The 16,085-nt window shown below is 42.5% G+C and overlaps 2 protein-coding genes across 5 annotated transcripts in view; one reads left to right on the top strand and one right to left on the bottom strand.

The window, feature by feature from the left end:
• The window catches only part of LOC110520316 (integrin alpha-4), a 33,395-nt gene extending 24,538 nt beyond the window's left edge, over positions 1-8,857 (top strand). For all 4 annotated transcript variants that reach the window (XM_036974824.2, XM_090230085.1, XM_090230084.1 and 1 more), the window contains 8 exons: positions 1,295-1,384; positions 1,803-1,890; positions 2,008-2,115; positions 2,304-2,429; positions 2,665-2,790; positions 2,971-3,069; positions 3,367-3,486; positions 3,681-8,857. In XM_036974824.2, the coding sequence (XP_036830719.1) occupies positions 1,295-1,384; positions 1,803-1,890; positions 2,008-2,115; positions 2,304-2,429; positions 2,665-2,790; positions 2,971-3,069; positions 3,367-3,486; positions 3,681-3,782 (859 nt within the window). In that variant the 3' untranslated portion in view covers positions 3,783-8,857. The remainder of the gene's footprint in view (positions 1-1,294; positions 1,385-1,802; positions 1,891-2,007; positions 2,116-2,303; positions 2,430-2,664; positions 2,791-2,970; positions 3,070-3,366; positions 3,487-3,680) is intronic.
• On the bottom strand, positions 8,787-14,881 carry LOC110520318 (ceramide kinase-like protein). Its single transcript, XM_090230087.1, has 5 exons — positions 14,714-14,881; positions 13,838-13,906; positions 13,370-13,516; positions 11,879-11,975; positions 8,787-10,441 (listed from the first exon to the last, which is right to left on the bottom strand). The coding sequence occupies exons 1-5, from the start codon at positions 14,872-14,874 to the stop codon at positions 10,295-10,297; spliced, it is 621 nt and encodes a 206-aa protein (XP_090086213.1). The 5' UTR covers positions 14,875-14,881; the 3' UTR covers positions 8,787-10,294.
• Positions 14,882-16,085: the final 1,204 nt, after the last annotated feature.

A 16,085-nucleotide genomic window follows, 5' to 3' on the forward strand; every position in this document is an offset into this window, starting at 1 on the left:
CAGGAGGCCGGTGGCACCCATATTAGAGAGGACAGGCTCATAGAAATGGCTGGAACTGAATAAAAATAGAATGGTATCGAACTCATCAAATGTATGTTTTCCATGTGTTTGATACCATTCCATTTACTCCATTCAAGCCATTATAATGAGCTGTCCTCCCCTCAGCAACCTACTGTGAATCGAATGACATGTTTTTGAAACTGACGTCTTGCTACAACGTCGGTGACGTCTTGCTGCTGACCAGCCTTATTAAACCGAACAGGCAAACGGAGAATTGTAAAACAGCCCAGTGAGACACAGTGAGATATGATGTAGTCTATGTGTTTGTTCGGTTGTTAGGGGAACAGGAAACACAAAGTCTCAGTTAGCTGAATCATTCAAATCAGAGGGTGCTGCAGGTTCCCTCTTTTGGGTTCTGTCCCATAATTGTTTGATTGTGTGGTTAAGAAATTCTCCTTGCGGGCTGTGTTTTGTTTTTTGGGTAAATAATGGCTTTGGAATGTTTGGCCATTCCAGAACACTCTAGAACACTCCATGTTTGAACTTAACTGGAGTTTTGTTCAAAGACTATAAATGTGATGTTTCTGTCTTCCTTCATACATTGGGGTGGCAGGTATCCTAGTGGTTAGAGCATTGGGCCAGTAACCGAAAGATTGCTGGATCCAATTCCCGAGCTGACAAAGTAAAAACCTGTCATTCTGCCCCTGAACAACTGCGTTAGAGCTGTCAAATCCACAAGCAGCTCCCAGTATTATACCTAAAGCAGACATTGCCCTTGGCTGCACGGAGTTGCATTAAGAGAAATCCCATGCAGCCTTGAAGTTTGAATTCTGGAATGTGAGATATAATATACATCTCAATTAGGCTCGTCATTATTGCTATATAGCCTATACTTTCCCGGTCTGAACGCCAGTGGGGCGGGTGTGACTTCATGACAATGATCAATTAGGCAATTAGACATTCAACTACACTTACAAGGTATGTACAGTATAGTATCACCGATTTGATAGCTCCAACGCAGTTCCACCTCCGACATCGCCAAAACATCATCAATGGGGGTGATGGCGATCGCCGGTTAACGCTTGATCTGATTGAATCTAGGTGTCATGTAATGCTCCTCACTGTGAGCAATACTAGGAATTTGAAGTTCTGCAAAGTCTTATGTTTTAGAAATTCTTTGGTTTTGAGTCCTTTAACAGTATAATGGCATGAGCTATGTTATTAGGCCTGCATCACTATAAAATGTAATCAAAATAGATTTTTTTTTTTTAATCTTACATTGTGTATTTTCCAGGGACAATTATGAAAACGAGGATCTTCTGCATGACAACTCTGCCACTCTGATGTTACCACTGAGATATGGAGTACATGTCAACATTCATGGGTAAGACACCGATTTACAGCAGTGGTAGGCAAAGCGGATGGTCCGGAACGTAATTATAATCATTTGTACACACCAAACTGACCACAACTAAGCCAAAAAAGAGATTAAATTTGAAAATAACAATCGTTTAATTACTTCATTACATTGACACACAATCAAATATCTATTTTTTGGTGGGAATACTTAGGAACAGATTTCCTAAATTAAACTTTTTTTTGCTGAATTCCTGGTGATTTTGCAGTGTTTTTGACCCCCAAAAATTTTGCAAAAAAATGTGGGGTACCAAAACAAAGGCTGAACGCCTTTTGTCGACCCCTGATTTTACAGTAACAAAGACAGTTCCTTCCTCAGCATTGGCAGTATATATTTAAATACATCTTATTGCACTTCATAAGATAATCACTGCTCTCCCTTGCAGGTTTATGACTCCAACATCCTTTGTATTTGGTGACCAGGCACCTATTCCAGTTGATTGCTACACAGAGACATTCAACTACACTTACAAGGTATGCACAGTATAGTACACACTTATGAGAGACTGATAGACTCACTACAGCTTAGTTGTAGCTTTCAAATGAATTAATGAGTTTATACTGACCTGTGTACTTTCCTCCACTTGATAGGTTGTCAATATTGGTCCAAGCAAATCTCTCAACACGATAGTGGAGATTGATATTCCCAAGATCCTGTCACCATATCCATACAGATTACTCCACGTCACAGACTTCCATGTATGTTTGGGAATATTCGTAACTTGTCACTGGTCTATTTTTAAACGTTCATCTAGATTATTGTTATATTATTAGATTTTTTTCTGCTATTAAACTTTTCTATTATTCTACTTAATATGTGCATGTTTGCATTGTGATATAGGCATACATGAATGAATGTTTAACTTGTTTTCTTTTCCATCTGTCAGACGTCTCTTGGAGAATGCTCCATTCGAAACGACTCCATTGCGGTGGAGGATGCCTGTGAGGTGCCACAATCCTCTTTCATCAAAGAACTGGTCTTCTTCTTCTCCAAAAACAGCAAACGCAAAATGGTAAATATCACCCCCTACCTCCTCCTCCCTTCTAATATATAGTTATCTATACCACTCATTTTGTTGTGCCCTTTGTCCTTATTTCAGCATTAACATTTTATTGCTGATTGTTGTATGTTTGCATATTTCATGCCATTTTTTATTGTAAGAGCTTTTGGATGTGTTAGATTTCCAATGTATCCATTACACATGGCAAATAAAATATAAACTTGAACTTGAACCTTTCTCTCCATAGTTCTGTGCCTATGGTGATGACCTGTGCCTGACTCTGGAGTGTAGACTAGGAGATATGGACATTGGGAAAGAAGCCACCATTCACATGGAAGTGAAGTTGAATCCCACCGTTCTACAGCTCTCACCTGTAAACACTTAACTTATGTTACACGTGCCCTTGCACCTCTCATTACATGGCCAAAGTCTCAGTCTCATAAATGTACCGGTGTGTGTATAGTGTGTGTACGGGATGGTCTGTGCCCCTCCCCCTTTCTAGTCATTCTATTTCTATTGTCTACTCAAATTGATTTCCTTCCTCTCTTCTTAGGGACGTCATGGAGTGATGCTGATGGAGAGTACTGGCATCATCACATCACCAAGGGAGGACCCTCAAACCATCATCCTACAGAAGATCCCTATCGCTCAGGTAAAAAGTTAATCTCATACAGCAGTCGAATGGAGAATACACTTATTACGACTTACATACTATGTCCCTTTTCCACAATTGAGGTCACTCAAGTCCATGTCCTGGTAGAGTAAGGAGGTGTCAGGATAGCTCTGTAACCTCGAGTACCTCTGTTGAGTTTCAAACTGTATAAACACTGGTATCCATAGGACAGCGCCGGTAATGACAGCCCTATGTAAAAAACCTGGTATGCTGTTGCACGTCATAGAAATATTATACGAGTTCTGTAATAGTGTTGTATTTCATTCCTTGTCTCAGGTTGTGTTGGAGGCCCACTTCAGCCAGAAGCCTCAGGCAGCAGTGGAGGTGTTTATCATTGTAGTGAGTCTAGTGGTGGGACTCCTGATCCTGGCCCTGCTCATCTTCGCCCTCTGGAAGGTCAGTACTACTCCCTTATATCACACACAAGACAGGATGCAAACACACTACAAAGTGCAAACCAATCACAGTCTTCTTCTCCTGCTTCCTTTTCTTAAAATGCATAATTTGAAGTACTAGATGTATAGATGGTAGCTGTATATCAATGTATGGACTGTAATCTGAACCTGAACCCTGTTCTCTTTCCTTCTCAGATTGGTTTCTTTAAAAGGCAGTTTAAGAAGGAGGATGAGATCAGGAGGGATAGCTGGGACTATGTACCAAAACATTTGACTAAGACTGAGAGTAGATCCTAAGATTGAGATCAAGACAGAGTGACTGTGTCCTAATACAGAATGGTTCTATACTACAACATGAACTAAGAGGCACATTTTTACTGAAATCATCCAAACCCAAGGGAAAGAACTGCTGGACCATTCAAATTGTGATGGCTCAGAATGACAAGGAAAGAAAAAATGTCATTTCCCTAAAACATGCAAGAGGAAAAGGCTGACGAAGTGTAAGTTTAAAATGTGTTGTCAGCGGGACAACTATATTACACTTTATCTCAGGGTCTGGTGCAGTGAGACTATAAAACATTGGAGTGTTTACATTGACTGTATGTTAGAACGTGTAATGTACATTAGAACATGGACTATGTACATTAGAACATGTCATGTACATTAGAACATGGACTATGTACATTAGAACATGTAATGTACATTAGAACATGTAATGTACATTAGAACATGGACTATGTACATTAGAACATGGACTATGTACATTAGAACATGGACTATGTACAGTAGAACATGTCATGTACATTAGAACATGGACCATGTACATTAGAACCTGGACTATGTACATTAGAACATGTCGTGTACATTATAACATGTCATGTACATTAGCACATGCCATGTACATTAGGACATGGACTATGTACATTAGAACATGCCATGTACATTAGGACATGGACTATGTACATTAGAACATGGACTATGTACATTATAACATGGTCTATGTACATTAGAACATGGACTATGTACATTAGAACATGGACTATGTACATTAGAACATGTCATGTACATTAGAACATGTCATGTACATTAGAACATGGACTATGTACATTAGAACATGTCATGTACATTAGAACATGGACTATGTACATTAGAACATGTCATGTACATTAGAACATGTCATGTACATTAGAACATGGACCATGTACATTAGAACATGGACTATGTACATTAGAACATGTCATGTACATTAGAACATGGACAAGGTACATTAGAACATGGACTATGTACATTAGAACATTAGAACAACAGAACTTGATAAATAAGCACAAACCGAAACAAGAAGGTACTATCTGTACCTGTCCATTAATTGAGGACTGCTCATTTTCCATTGCAAAACATTTTGACACGGTGTGCCCTAATGAACATGGCCCAAGTCTCACAGACCTGACTACTTGGATTCGGTCGAGGTACGAAACATTTATGAATGCACTGCTGAAGCTTTTCTTTATGCATAGGAACTTCATCTGTATACACTCAGGGGCCAGTTTATTAGGTACAACACCTTGTTCACGAAAATGGTTCACTCCTACAGACAGTGAGTCACGTGGCTTGCTATATACAGTGGGGCAAAAAAGTATTTAGTCAGCCACCAATTGTGCAAGTTCTCACACTTAAAAAGATGAGAGAGGCCAGTAATTTTCATCATAGGTACACTTCAACTATGACAGACAAAATGAGAAAATAAATCCAGAAGATCACATTGTAGGATTTTTTTATGAATTTATTTGCAAATTATGGTGGAAAATAAGTATTTGGTCACCTACAAACAAGCAAGATTTCTGGCTCTCACAGACCTGTAACTTCTTCTTTAAGAGGCTCCTCTGTCCTCCACTCGTTACCTGTATTAATGGCACCTGTTTGAACTTGTTATCAGTATAAAATACACCTGTCCACAACCTCAAACAGTCACACTCCAAACTCCACTATGGCCAAGACCAAAGAGCTGTCAAAGGACACCAGAAACCAAATTGTAGACCTGCACCAGGCTGGGAAGACTGAATCTGCAATAAGTACGCAGCTTGGTTTGAAGAAATCAACTGTGGGAGCAATTATTAGGAAATGGAAGACATACAAGACCACTGATAATCTCCCTCGATCTGGGGCTCCACGCAAGATCTCACCCCGTGGGGTCAAAATGATCACAAGAACGGTGAGCAAAAATCCCAGAACCACATGTGGGGACCTAGTGAATGACCTGCAGAGAGCTGGGACCAAAGTAACAAAGCCTACCATCAGTAACACACTACGCCGCCAGGGACTCAAATCCTGCAGTGCCAGACGTGTCCCCCTGCTTAAGCCAGTACATGTCCAGGCCCGTCTGAAGTTTGCTAGAGAGCATTTGGATGATCCAGAGGAAGATTGGGAGAATGTCATATGGTCAGATGAAACCAAAATATAACTTTTTGGTAAAACCTCAACTCGTCGTGTTTGGAGGACAAAGAATGCTGAGTTGCATCCAAAGAACACCATACCTACTGTGAAGCATGGGGGTGGAAACATCATGCTTTGGGGCTGTTTTTCTGCAAAGAGACCAGGACGACTGATCCGTGTAAAGGAAAGAATGAATGGGGCCATGTATCGTGAGATTTTGAGTGAAAACCTCCTTCCATCAGCAAGGGCATTGAAGATGAAACGTGGCTGGGTCTTTCAGCATGACAGTGATCCCAAACACACCGCCCGGGCAACGAAGGAGTGGCTTCGTAAGAAGCATTTCAAGGTCCTGAGTGGCCTAGCCAGTCTCCAGATCTCAACCCCATAGAAAATCTTTGGAGGGAGTTGAAAGTCCGTGTTGCCCCAAAACATCACTGCTCTAGAGGAGATCTGCATGGAGGAATGGGCCAAAATATCAGCAACAGTGTGTGAAAACCTTGTGAAGACTTACAGAAAACGTTTGACCTCTGTCATTGCCAACAAAGGGTATATAACAAAGTATTGAGATAAACTTTTGTTATTGACCAAATACTTATTTTCCACCATAATTTGCAAATAAATTCATAAAAAATCCTACAATGTGATTTTCTGGATTTTATCTTTCTCATTTTGTCTGTCATAGTTGAAGTGTACTACCTATGATGAAAATTACAGGCCTCTCTCATCTTTTTAAGTGGGAGAACTTGCACAATTGGTGGCTGACTAAATACTTTTTTGCCCCACTGTAAAGTCGGCAGACCGGCATCAAGGCATTCAGTTACTCTTCGATTGAACATTAGAATGCGCAAAATGAGTGACCTAAGCGACTTTGAGCATGGCATGATCGTTGGTGCCAGGCGCGCCAGTTCCAGTATCTCAGAAACGGACGGAATCCTGGGCTTTTCACGCACAACAGAGTCTAGGATTTAATGAGAATGATGAGACAAACAAAAAACATCCAGTCAGCAGCAGTCCTGTGGACAAAACAGCTCGTTGATGAGAGGTCGAAGGAGAATAGCAAGAATCGTGCAAGCTAAGAGGTGGGCCACAAACAAGCAAATAATGACGCAGTACAACAGCATCTCAGAACATTGTCATGGATGGGCTATTGCAGCAGACGACCGCACCGGGTTCCACTCCTATCAGCTAAAAACAAGAACAAGTGGCTCCAGTGGGCACGCGATCACCAACACTGGACAACTGATGAGTGGAAAAACATTGCCTGGTCCGACGAATCCCGGTTCCTGTTACATCATGCTGATTGCAGAGTCAGGATTTGGCAGAAGCAGCATGAATCCATTGCCTCCTCCTGCCTTGTGTCAACGGTACAGGCTGGTGGCAGTGGTGTAATGGTGATGGAAATGTTTTCCTGGCACACTTTAGGTCCCTTGATACCAATTGAGCAACCTTTCCATGCCCCAAAGAATTCAGGTTTGTCTGGAGGCAAAGTGAGGTCCGACCCGGTACTAGATGGGTGTAACTAATAACCTGGCCGTTGAGTGTATATTGATATATACACATCTATATGTCAAATCTATATCATCAATAGATGTGTATATATATAGAAGTGGATGGGACAGAGGTTTAAGCTTATTTATGTAGTATAGAACTGAAGACAACAGAAGGATGAGGAGAACAGTGTAGTGTCATCTGTGAAAAAAGGGGGCTGTTGTTGGGTGTCACTCAACTCACTGAATGACACATGAATGACACACTCCTCAAGGGGACAGCACCCTGTGTGTGTGTGTGTGTGTGTGTGTGTGTGTGTGTGTGTGTGTGTGTGTGTGTGTGTGTGTGTGTGTGTGTGTGTGTGTGTGTGTGTGTGTCTGTGACCCTCTAGAGCAGGTGTATTCAACTCTACGAGGTCCAGAGCCTGCTGGTTATCTGTTCTACCTGATAATGAATTGCACCCACCTGATGTCCCAGGTCTAAATCAGTCCCTGATTAGAGGGGAACAACAAAGTGTGTGTGTGTGTGTGAGCAACTCATACCAGTCAGGTCGTTCAAGATTGACGTCGAAATTGGACATTTATCTATGTCCAGAGGATGTCAAGAAATGCCTTTTTATAATTGTTTTACCCTATCCCAAACATTAACCCTTACCTAACCATTTGGAAGGAGTGCCTAAACTGAATGTTTGAACCCTATCCCAAACCTTAACCATTACCTTAACCATTCGGACCATAACTTCAAAGTTTGACGTTTGGAGACATGGAACGATACAGAGCAGCTGGAGCAACAAAACACTTTGAAATGTGATGTTTGGAGCAACTTTGAAATGTGATTTTTGGAGCGACTTTGAAATTGATGTTGGAGTAACTTTGAAATTGGATGTTATGAGCAACTTCTAAATTTGACGTTTGCAGAACAGATGAACATCTGATTCTGCAGTGAGACTGTGAGAGCTCGTTGCTCGTACACCATGCCAGCAGAAGTTTTCAATGCAGTCAGAAAAAAACAATGTAAAAGCTGGTTCTTCAGTGACTCAGAAATGTTCCTCAAGGCATAGCAGACATGCCAGGCCTTAAATGAAACACACGGAACACTGACCTTCCCATTTTTTCATTTTCATCCCTTTGGATTCTCTGTTGGAATCTTTGGAATCAGTGGATTGTGTTCTTACTGTAGCTGTAAGGGATTGGAACATTCAGGTTTAGGAGATGTGGTATGCCTTGATGATGATGATGATGATGATGATGATGATGTTTTGTTGTTGAAAGAGGATTAGTAACATGTTTTTACTGCTTGTATTTTAAGGTTCAGGACAGTTAATTCAGGGAGTCAACCTTTCCTGACCAAGTTGTCAGTTATGACAAAAATAAAGGGGGCACATTCCAATTTGAATTTCAATCAAATGAAATTATAATTTTATTTTTAATAAATAAGTGTGTGGCGTGTAAAAATGAACTTTTTATATTTAATGTGTCTGTCTGTCATTGGTTATTTGATGTCTAACATTCACAGTGTCGTACAGTAGTCATGCCTGTCGGTAACATTCAGTGGCAGTGAAACCTGAGGTTCTGCATTATAGATAAACTCTACATGGAGACCGTTTTAGGTTGTGTCTATAGACTCCTCTCTTGTAGACTGTTTTAACTGTAGACAGTCTGTAAACTGAAGACTGTTTCTTCTAGAGTACAGTAGGAAATCCTGTTTGTTACATTCAGTGGTAGTGTAGGTTGATATGTGTAAAGACTCCTCCACCCTTTAGACAGTTTTAAATGGTATCGATTCCACTCTACAGACAGTGTTAAATGCAGCTGCACTTGATGTGTGCCTCCTCTGCCTCCTCGATGTCCACTCCAAACAGGGTCAGGAGTTGAGGATGTACCCTGCTGGTGAAACAAACAGGGTCGGGAGTTGGGGATCTATCCTGGTGGTGAAACAAACAGGGTCGGGAGTTGGGGATCTATCCTAGTGGTGAAACAAATAAGATCGGGAGTTGGGGATCTATCCTGGTGGTGAAACAAACAGGGTCGGGAGTTGGGGATCTATCCTGGTGGTGAAACAAACAGGGTCGGGAGGTGGGGATCTATCCTGGCGGTGAAACAAACAGGGTCAAGAGTTGAGGCTCTACCCTGCTGGTGAAACAAACAGGGTCGGGAGTTGGGGATCTATCCTGGTGGTGAAACAAACAGGGTCGGGAGTTGGGGATCTATCCTGCTGGTGAAACAAATAAATCAGTTAAAGAGGTTTTAAATGTCCCATATCTAACAGACAAATTAACAGTACTGCTAAATACATGATCAAAAAGACGGTGAAATTATACTGACCATGACCTCTAAGAACTCTCTTTGTGGGGTGTCAATTAAACCCAGATTAATATGACCATTAGATTACAGGTAGGGCTATACATAGTGAGCAGCGTTAGGTCACTGCTTTGGTAACATGTTATTTGAGACAGGGGTTGTATCCAGGTTGAAGGTCTATCTGACAGGTGCTATGGGGCTTTAGACCAGCTGAAGGATAGATTTGTACCTTATATATCGGCCAGTGTTCACACAGCGTCTCAGAGTAGGACTGCTGATTTAGGATCACTTTCAGGATCAGCACTTCTACTCAGAGAGGCTTTATTAATTCAACCCCTAGGTCATTTCTGATTGAGCCGACATATGCAGCGATTACCGTCAATACAGTCTCTGCGAACACGGGAACATTATATTTAAATTTCAACCGTGCTACATCTCTGAACTTCAGCAATACAGATTGAATCCAGCCACTAACATATGAGGTTTATCAGTGCAGGTGCTGTGGTGCTTTGGGCCAAGTCAAGAACAAGAGCTGAACCTGATGAGTAGCTCTGAGGGCACCTCCCGTAGGTCTCCGTTTACGTTCCAAGGCTAGGTCCCCTCTGAGGAGATTATGGGTGTGTTCTTAGATTCACACTCTCCGTTGTCCTCGCAGACATCGTCAGACCAGCTCCTCTGAGAGCGGGGGCGAAGCCTCACAGCTCGCACCATGTGTGTCTCTACGAAGGAGAAACTGAACTGGGAGGAAGAGGAGCAGGAGGAGGAGATTACTTTATTGTCCAGTTGTACACAAGGAGGATCCAAGACCCCTCCCTAGGACCTCCAATAAGCTTTGAGAGGGAGGTGAGGAATAGAGGATGGAAGGGCTGAGGAAACAATACCATCGTCTCAGTCATTTCTAACTATAACCACTAGGGGGCAATGATGATGCACAGGGTGAATACATGTCCCCAACAACACAATTCCCTAAACAGCAATCACGCTGTTATATGACCCTGGTCACCAAGGTTACATCCGGTCTTGGACAAAAGTTTAAACCAGTTAAGCCAGTGGAAACATGAAAGTAGTTCATATGAATGACACAGCCTATCTTTTGTCGATGAATGATACAGGGAGTACATGGAGTACAGTTGTGTCTACATTTCCTACCACAACTCATATTGTTTGGCTTATGTATTCTGACTCCCCATCAGGTTTGTGGGATGTAAATATGTTTTTCATTAGTTGGCCTTCAGACTCAGTTTCCCAGAAATCGTTCAATAGAAGTCAGACAATAAATAGTCTGGTTCATTTGTTTGTCTGAGTCATCATTTTATCATTTACACATCCTGCTTGTTTTCATGGAAAATGGCCCAACAACACAAACATTAGTCAGATCTGCTCAGACGGAAGGACAGACAGAAAGAAGGATGGACGGACGGACAGTATGGTTATGAAGTCCCCTCAAACTATTTGTTTACCCTGAACATTATGAAACCTGTTCTATTGAAACTCACAAAAAAACAAAATGTCTCTTTTCAGGTACAGTAGACTCCCACACACTGTGAGTGATCCCTGCCTACCCAGCCACACAGTAGCATCCCCCTGTATACAGCCAACTGTATATTTAGAATGTAGGTTAACAAACAGGCTTAGATTAGATTGTGTTGGATGGAAAACAGGACAGGTGGGCTGCTGGGCTCTTAAATGGACTAATCTGTATTAGCCTGAAAAGTGTTTTAGGGAAATTTGACAGTCAGTGATTAATTTGACTTGACAGTATGCTAATTCCGCTTAAGCTCACAGGGCGGCAAACTCCATTAGTGACAGCGGGATTTCCTCTCTCTCTCTCTCTCTCTCTCTCTCTCTCTCTCTCTCTCTCTCTCTCTCTCTCTCTCTCTCTCTCTCTCTCTGTGTGTTTGTGTGTGTGTGTTTACATGTGTGTGTTTACATGTGTATTTAATGTTTTCGTGTGTTTCTGTGTGTGTTTTCATGTGTGTGTGTGTGTGTGTGTTTACATGTGTTTACTGACTGACTCACTGAATGACACATGCCACTCCTCAAGGGGAGTGTGTGTGTGTGTGTGTGTGTGTGTGTGTGTGTGTGTGTGTGTGTGTGTGTGTGTGTGTGTGTGTGTGTGTGTGTGTGTGTGTGTGTGTGTGTGTGTGGAAGGAAGGTCTGCCCTGGTGACCTCACCTGGTTGTTTACACTGTTGTATCTCTTCAGGTGTTTGATGAACTCTGACCTGGAAGTGTTTCCTGCTGCGATCAAGGCCATGCTACCATTGTTCAATCTTACACACACACACACACACACACACAACACACACACAGAGAGAGAGGGGGAGAGAGAGAGAGAAATCGGTTCATATGTACAGTATACTACATCACTGTGGCCATTTCAATCCAAGCAGGTTGATTAAGCAACACATCCTATATTTTCCGTGATTTGTACCATGAAGAGGAATAGATAATGTCAGGAACAGAACAGACAGCAGTATACATTAGTTCCAACTTCATTAGTACTACATGATGTGTTTATTGTAAATGTGTCTACATCAACCATGCTATATTTACAAATACTCCTACTGTTCCTGTCTTGTGTAGTTAAGGTTGATGATGCTATAATACGCAGTGTGGTTCCACTGCACTGTGTGAGGCCTGTTGCTCTACTACATGCTCTATCATTACTGTGGCCAGATTCACACTGGGCCTGTGTCCAAAATGAAACCCTATTCCCCATATAAATCACTATATAGTAGTGCACTATATAGGGAATAGGATGCCATTTGGGACACAGGCTGAGCCACCTAGGAGGCCTGGTCCTACAGTGCACACATATGCTCTTGTCTTTAAGTCCTCCCTCTCTGACGCCCCCTTTAATAAGCTTTGCCATTCTCTTTAATTAAGTTCTGTCACTCCCTTAAATCAGAGTCGTTATGCGCTCAGTAGTCCAGTTAGAAGCCTTTGACCTCGGTAGTCTGATCCAAACACTGATCCCAATCTCATTGGATTACCTGGAACTGGCTAGTATGTCCCATGTATGGTACCGACCCCCCACCGGGAGTGGCCTCCTCACCCTACCTGGGGGATAACTGGCCGGGCATGGAGGCTGGACTTGGGAAGGTTGAACACCAGACAAGCTGCAGCGTTCTGGATAAATTGCAGGGGTTTGATGACACAAGCAGGAAGCCCAGCCAACAGCGAGTTGCAGTAGTCCAGACGGAAGTCGACAAGTGCCTGGATTAGGATCTGCGCCGTTTCCTGTGTGAGTTAAGGTTGTACTCTACGGATGTTGTAGAGCATGACCCTGCAGAAGCGAGTCACTGCTTTGATGTTTGCAGAGAACGACAGGGTGTTGTCCAGGGTCACGTCAAGGTGCTTTGCTCTCTGAGAGGGGGACACCGTGGAGTTGTCAACCGTGATGGAGAGGTCTTGGAGTGGGCAGGCCTTCCCTGCATAACAAGGCACGGCATGGCAGCTCGGTAAACCCATGCCATTATCACTGGTCCAGGACGTAGTTCATGCACATTGCTCAATGCTCAGTCAACCACACGCATATATACATTACTAGGCACAGATACATGCTCGCATACACTCACGCACATGCAGGCATGGATTCAGGTTTGTATGCATGTATTGTACTCACATATGCAGGAGGTGATTGTGTTAAGAGAGACCCACATACCTGGTGTTAGGGGCCAGGCCCCTGGGGGCCATGGAGCAGAGACAGGGGATGGCCATGATGCTGACATTGAGGAACAGACCCTGGTTGGTCATCCACAACTCTTGCTCTTCTAGAGAAGACGGGGTTTCAGTGACGGACAGTGTCACACTATAAAAGATAAGATATAGAAAAGTTCACATTGATAAAACATCATCCATGACAAACACACCTATGTCGTTGTCATCTTTCAAGGACTCATTTCTAAAAATATATATATATTTTCAGATGCATAATTTTGACTTTTGTCTTTCTTTGTGAGATTCTCCCCCCACATATTTAGTTGGTTGTTCTTCTACATAGAAGGTATTTTGGTTCCCTTCCAACGATCTACTAAGCCTGCAGAGGCCTGTTTCAAATCAAATTCACACAGGTAATTACTATCAAACTTGGACTACAGATTTTATAATCAGACAGACTTCTGTCACTTACTTTACTAGATCCAGCATTTCAGTCTGGACTTTCTTCACTGGAAGATAGGACAATTCACAGTCTTCAGGTCTGTAATCAGACATACCAAGATAGAGAGGGAGAGGAAGATGAAGAGAGTAGACTTTAGATGGCTGGATTGGAGAAGAGGAGGGATGGTTCTCTAGAGACAGATTCATGTGTGATAAAGAGACTATTCAAAAGGAAACCCTGGCAGGCAAGTCTCTTTCCCTGGAGGCTTAGTCCAGAATTGACGGGTATTGTGTGTGTGTGTGTGCGTCTGTGTGTGTGTGTCTGTGTGTGTCTCTGTGTGTGTGTGTGTGTGTGTGTGTGTGTGTGTGTGTGTGTGTGTATGTGTGTGTGTGTGTGTGTGTGTGTGTGTGTGTCTGTGTGTCTGTGTGTCTGTGAACCTCTAGAGCAGGTGCATTCAACTCTTACCCTACGAGGTCCAGAGCCTGCTAGTTATCTGTTCTACCTGATAATGAATTGCACCCACCTGATGTCCCAGGTCTAAATCAGTCCCTGATTAGAGGGGAACAACAAAGTGTGTGTGTGTGTGTGTGTGTGTGTGTGTGTGTGTGTGTGTGTGTGTGTGTGTGTGTGTGTGTGTGTGTGTGTGTGTGTGTGTGTGTGTGTGTGTGTCTGTGTCTGTGTCTGTGTCTGTGTCTGTGTGTCTGTGACCCTCTAGAGCAGGTGTATTCAACTCTTACCCTACGAGGTCCAGAGCCTGCTGGTTATCTGTTCTACCTGATAATGAATTGCACCCACCTGATGTCCCAGGTCTAAATCAGTCCCTGATTAGAGGGGAACAATAGAAAATGCTGTGGAACTGGCTTCGAGGTCCAGAGTTGAGTTTTAGGGCTCTATTGAGAGACTTACTTGAGGTTTGCTAGCGTTTTGATCACAGTGAACTCCCGTTTCTGCCCAGCTGGTATCCATTGATGCCTTTCCGCCAGGGCCAGCGTCCACCTCCCCGAAACCGAACATGGCATAGAAGCCGAAATGCAAGAGGCGACCAAGAGAACTGAAACTACACACATCTACCTCCTATAGTAACACAGACAGGAGACAAAGAGAGGGAAGAGAGAAGAAGAATAGATATGACTGATATCGATTAATGTACTGTATAAAGTTGGCACCCTGGTGCTGCAGCTTGAATGACATCCTTCTACTCGGTGACGGGTTCTCTGGCAGAGATTGAGATGTAACTAGTACGTGTATGGCATTCTTTCACTTCAGTTGTAGGCCTACATTTAGTCCAGCACACAAAATGGGAAATTATTAATCTCTGGTTTATAACTTACAATATATCAGACTATGCCATGGTCATTGCCATTTCTCTTGTGGCAATATAGGCTTATGATGGTACAGACACAGGTTCCATCCTATTGGCCTATACACATTCCTGACCTCTTTCTGTCTCGCCCATATAATATATGGCTCCTGACCTCATAACTCATGAATATTCATGAAGGTCTAAAACATCCTGCCAGTTGGCCTTATTCACATGCATAAATATGACTTAATTAGAAAACCAACAAGCCCTATATCGGCCCGTCGTAAATAAGCATCGCCATTCCTTGTTCGTATCAAGTGTTCTGTGTTCTTGTTTACATTATTTTGCTTATAACCCAAACATTTTGTCTGTCAATTAACTGTCATCCACGATGAAATCGGGGAGGGGACTGTGGATCTGTGCATCTGTTCTCATCCGTGCATTCGTTCATACGTTCGTTAGTCACACGCAATGAACATCTGATCAAATGGCTACCCAGACTATTTGCATTTCCCCCCCCTATTTTACACCTCTGCTACTCTCTGTTATTATCTATGCATAGTCACTGTAATAACTCTACCTACATGTACATATTACCTCAATTACCTCGACTAACCGGTGACCCCACACATTGACTCTGTACCGGTACCCTCTGTATATAGTCTCGCTATTGTTATTTTACTGCTGCTCTTTAACTACTTGTTACTTTTATTTCTTATTCTTATTCATATTTTTTAAACTGCATTGTTGGTTAGGGGCTTGTAAGTAAGCATTTCACTGTAAGCTGTTGTATTTGGCGCATGCGACTAATAAATTTGATTTGATATCTCAGACAGCTCTGGTTCGATTTTAATGAAACTTAGGTGAATGATGCCTCTTGCCATAGAGATCCGGCATTTACAACATTACACTGATTGGCCAGATGGTGGCACTATAACAAGATAAAAAATGCTACATTTGACCGAAAGTCATGAA

The sequence above is a fragment of the Oncorhynchus mykiss genome, chromosome 3 (assembly GCF_057628025.1).
Source record: "Oncorhynchus mykiss isolate SJ-2025 chromosome 3, ASM5762802v1, whole genome shotgun sequence".
Taxonomy (NCBI): Eukaryota; Metazoa; Chordata; class Actinopteri; order Salmoniformes; family Salmonidae; genus Oncorhynchus; species Oncorhynchus mykiss.

Bases quoted from the DNA above. Each gene is read 5' to 3' on its own strand.
- LOC110520318 (XM_090230087.1), bottom strand. From the start codon at position 14,874: ATGTGTGTAGTTTCAGTTCTCTTGGTCGCCTCTTGCATTTCGGCTTCT. The intron at 13,907-14,713 runs GTAAGTCTCTCA...GTCTGATTACAG, and splicing joins AAAACGCTAGCAAACCTCAA to ACCTGAAGACTGTGAATTGT. The intron at 11,976-13,369 runs GTATGTGGGTCT...TGTGTGTGTAAG, and splicing joins GGCCTGGCCCCTAACACCAG to ATTGAACAATGGTAGCATGG.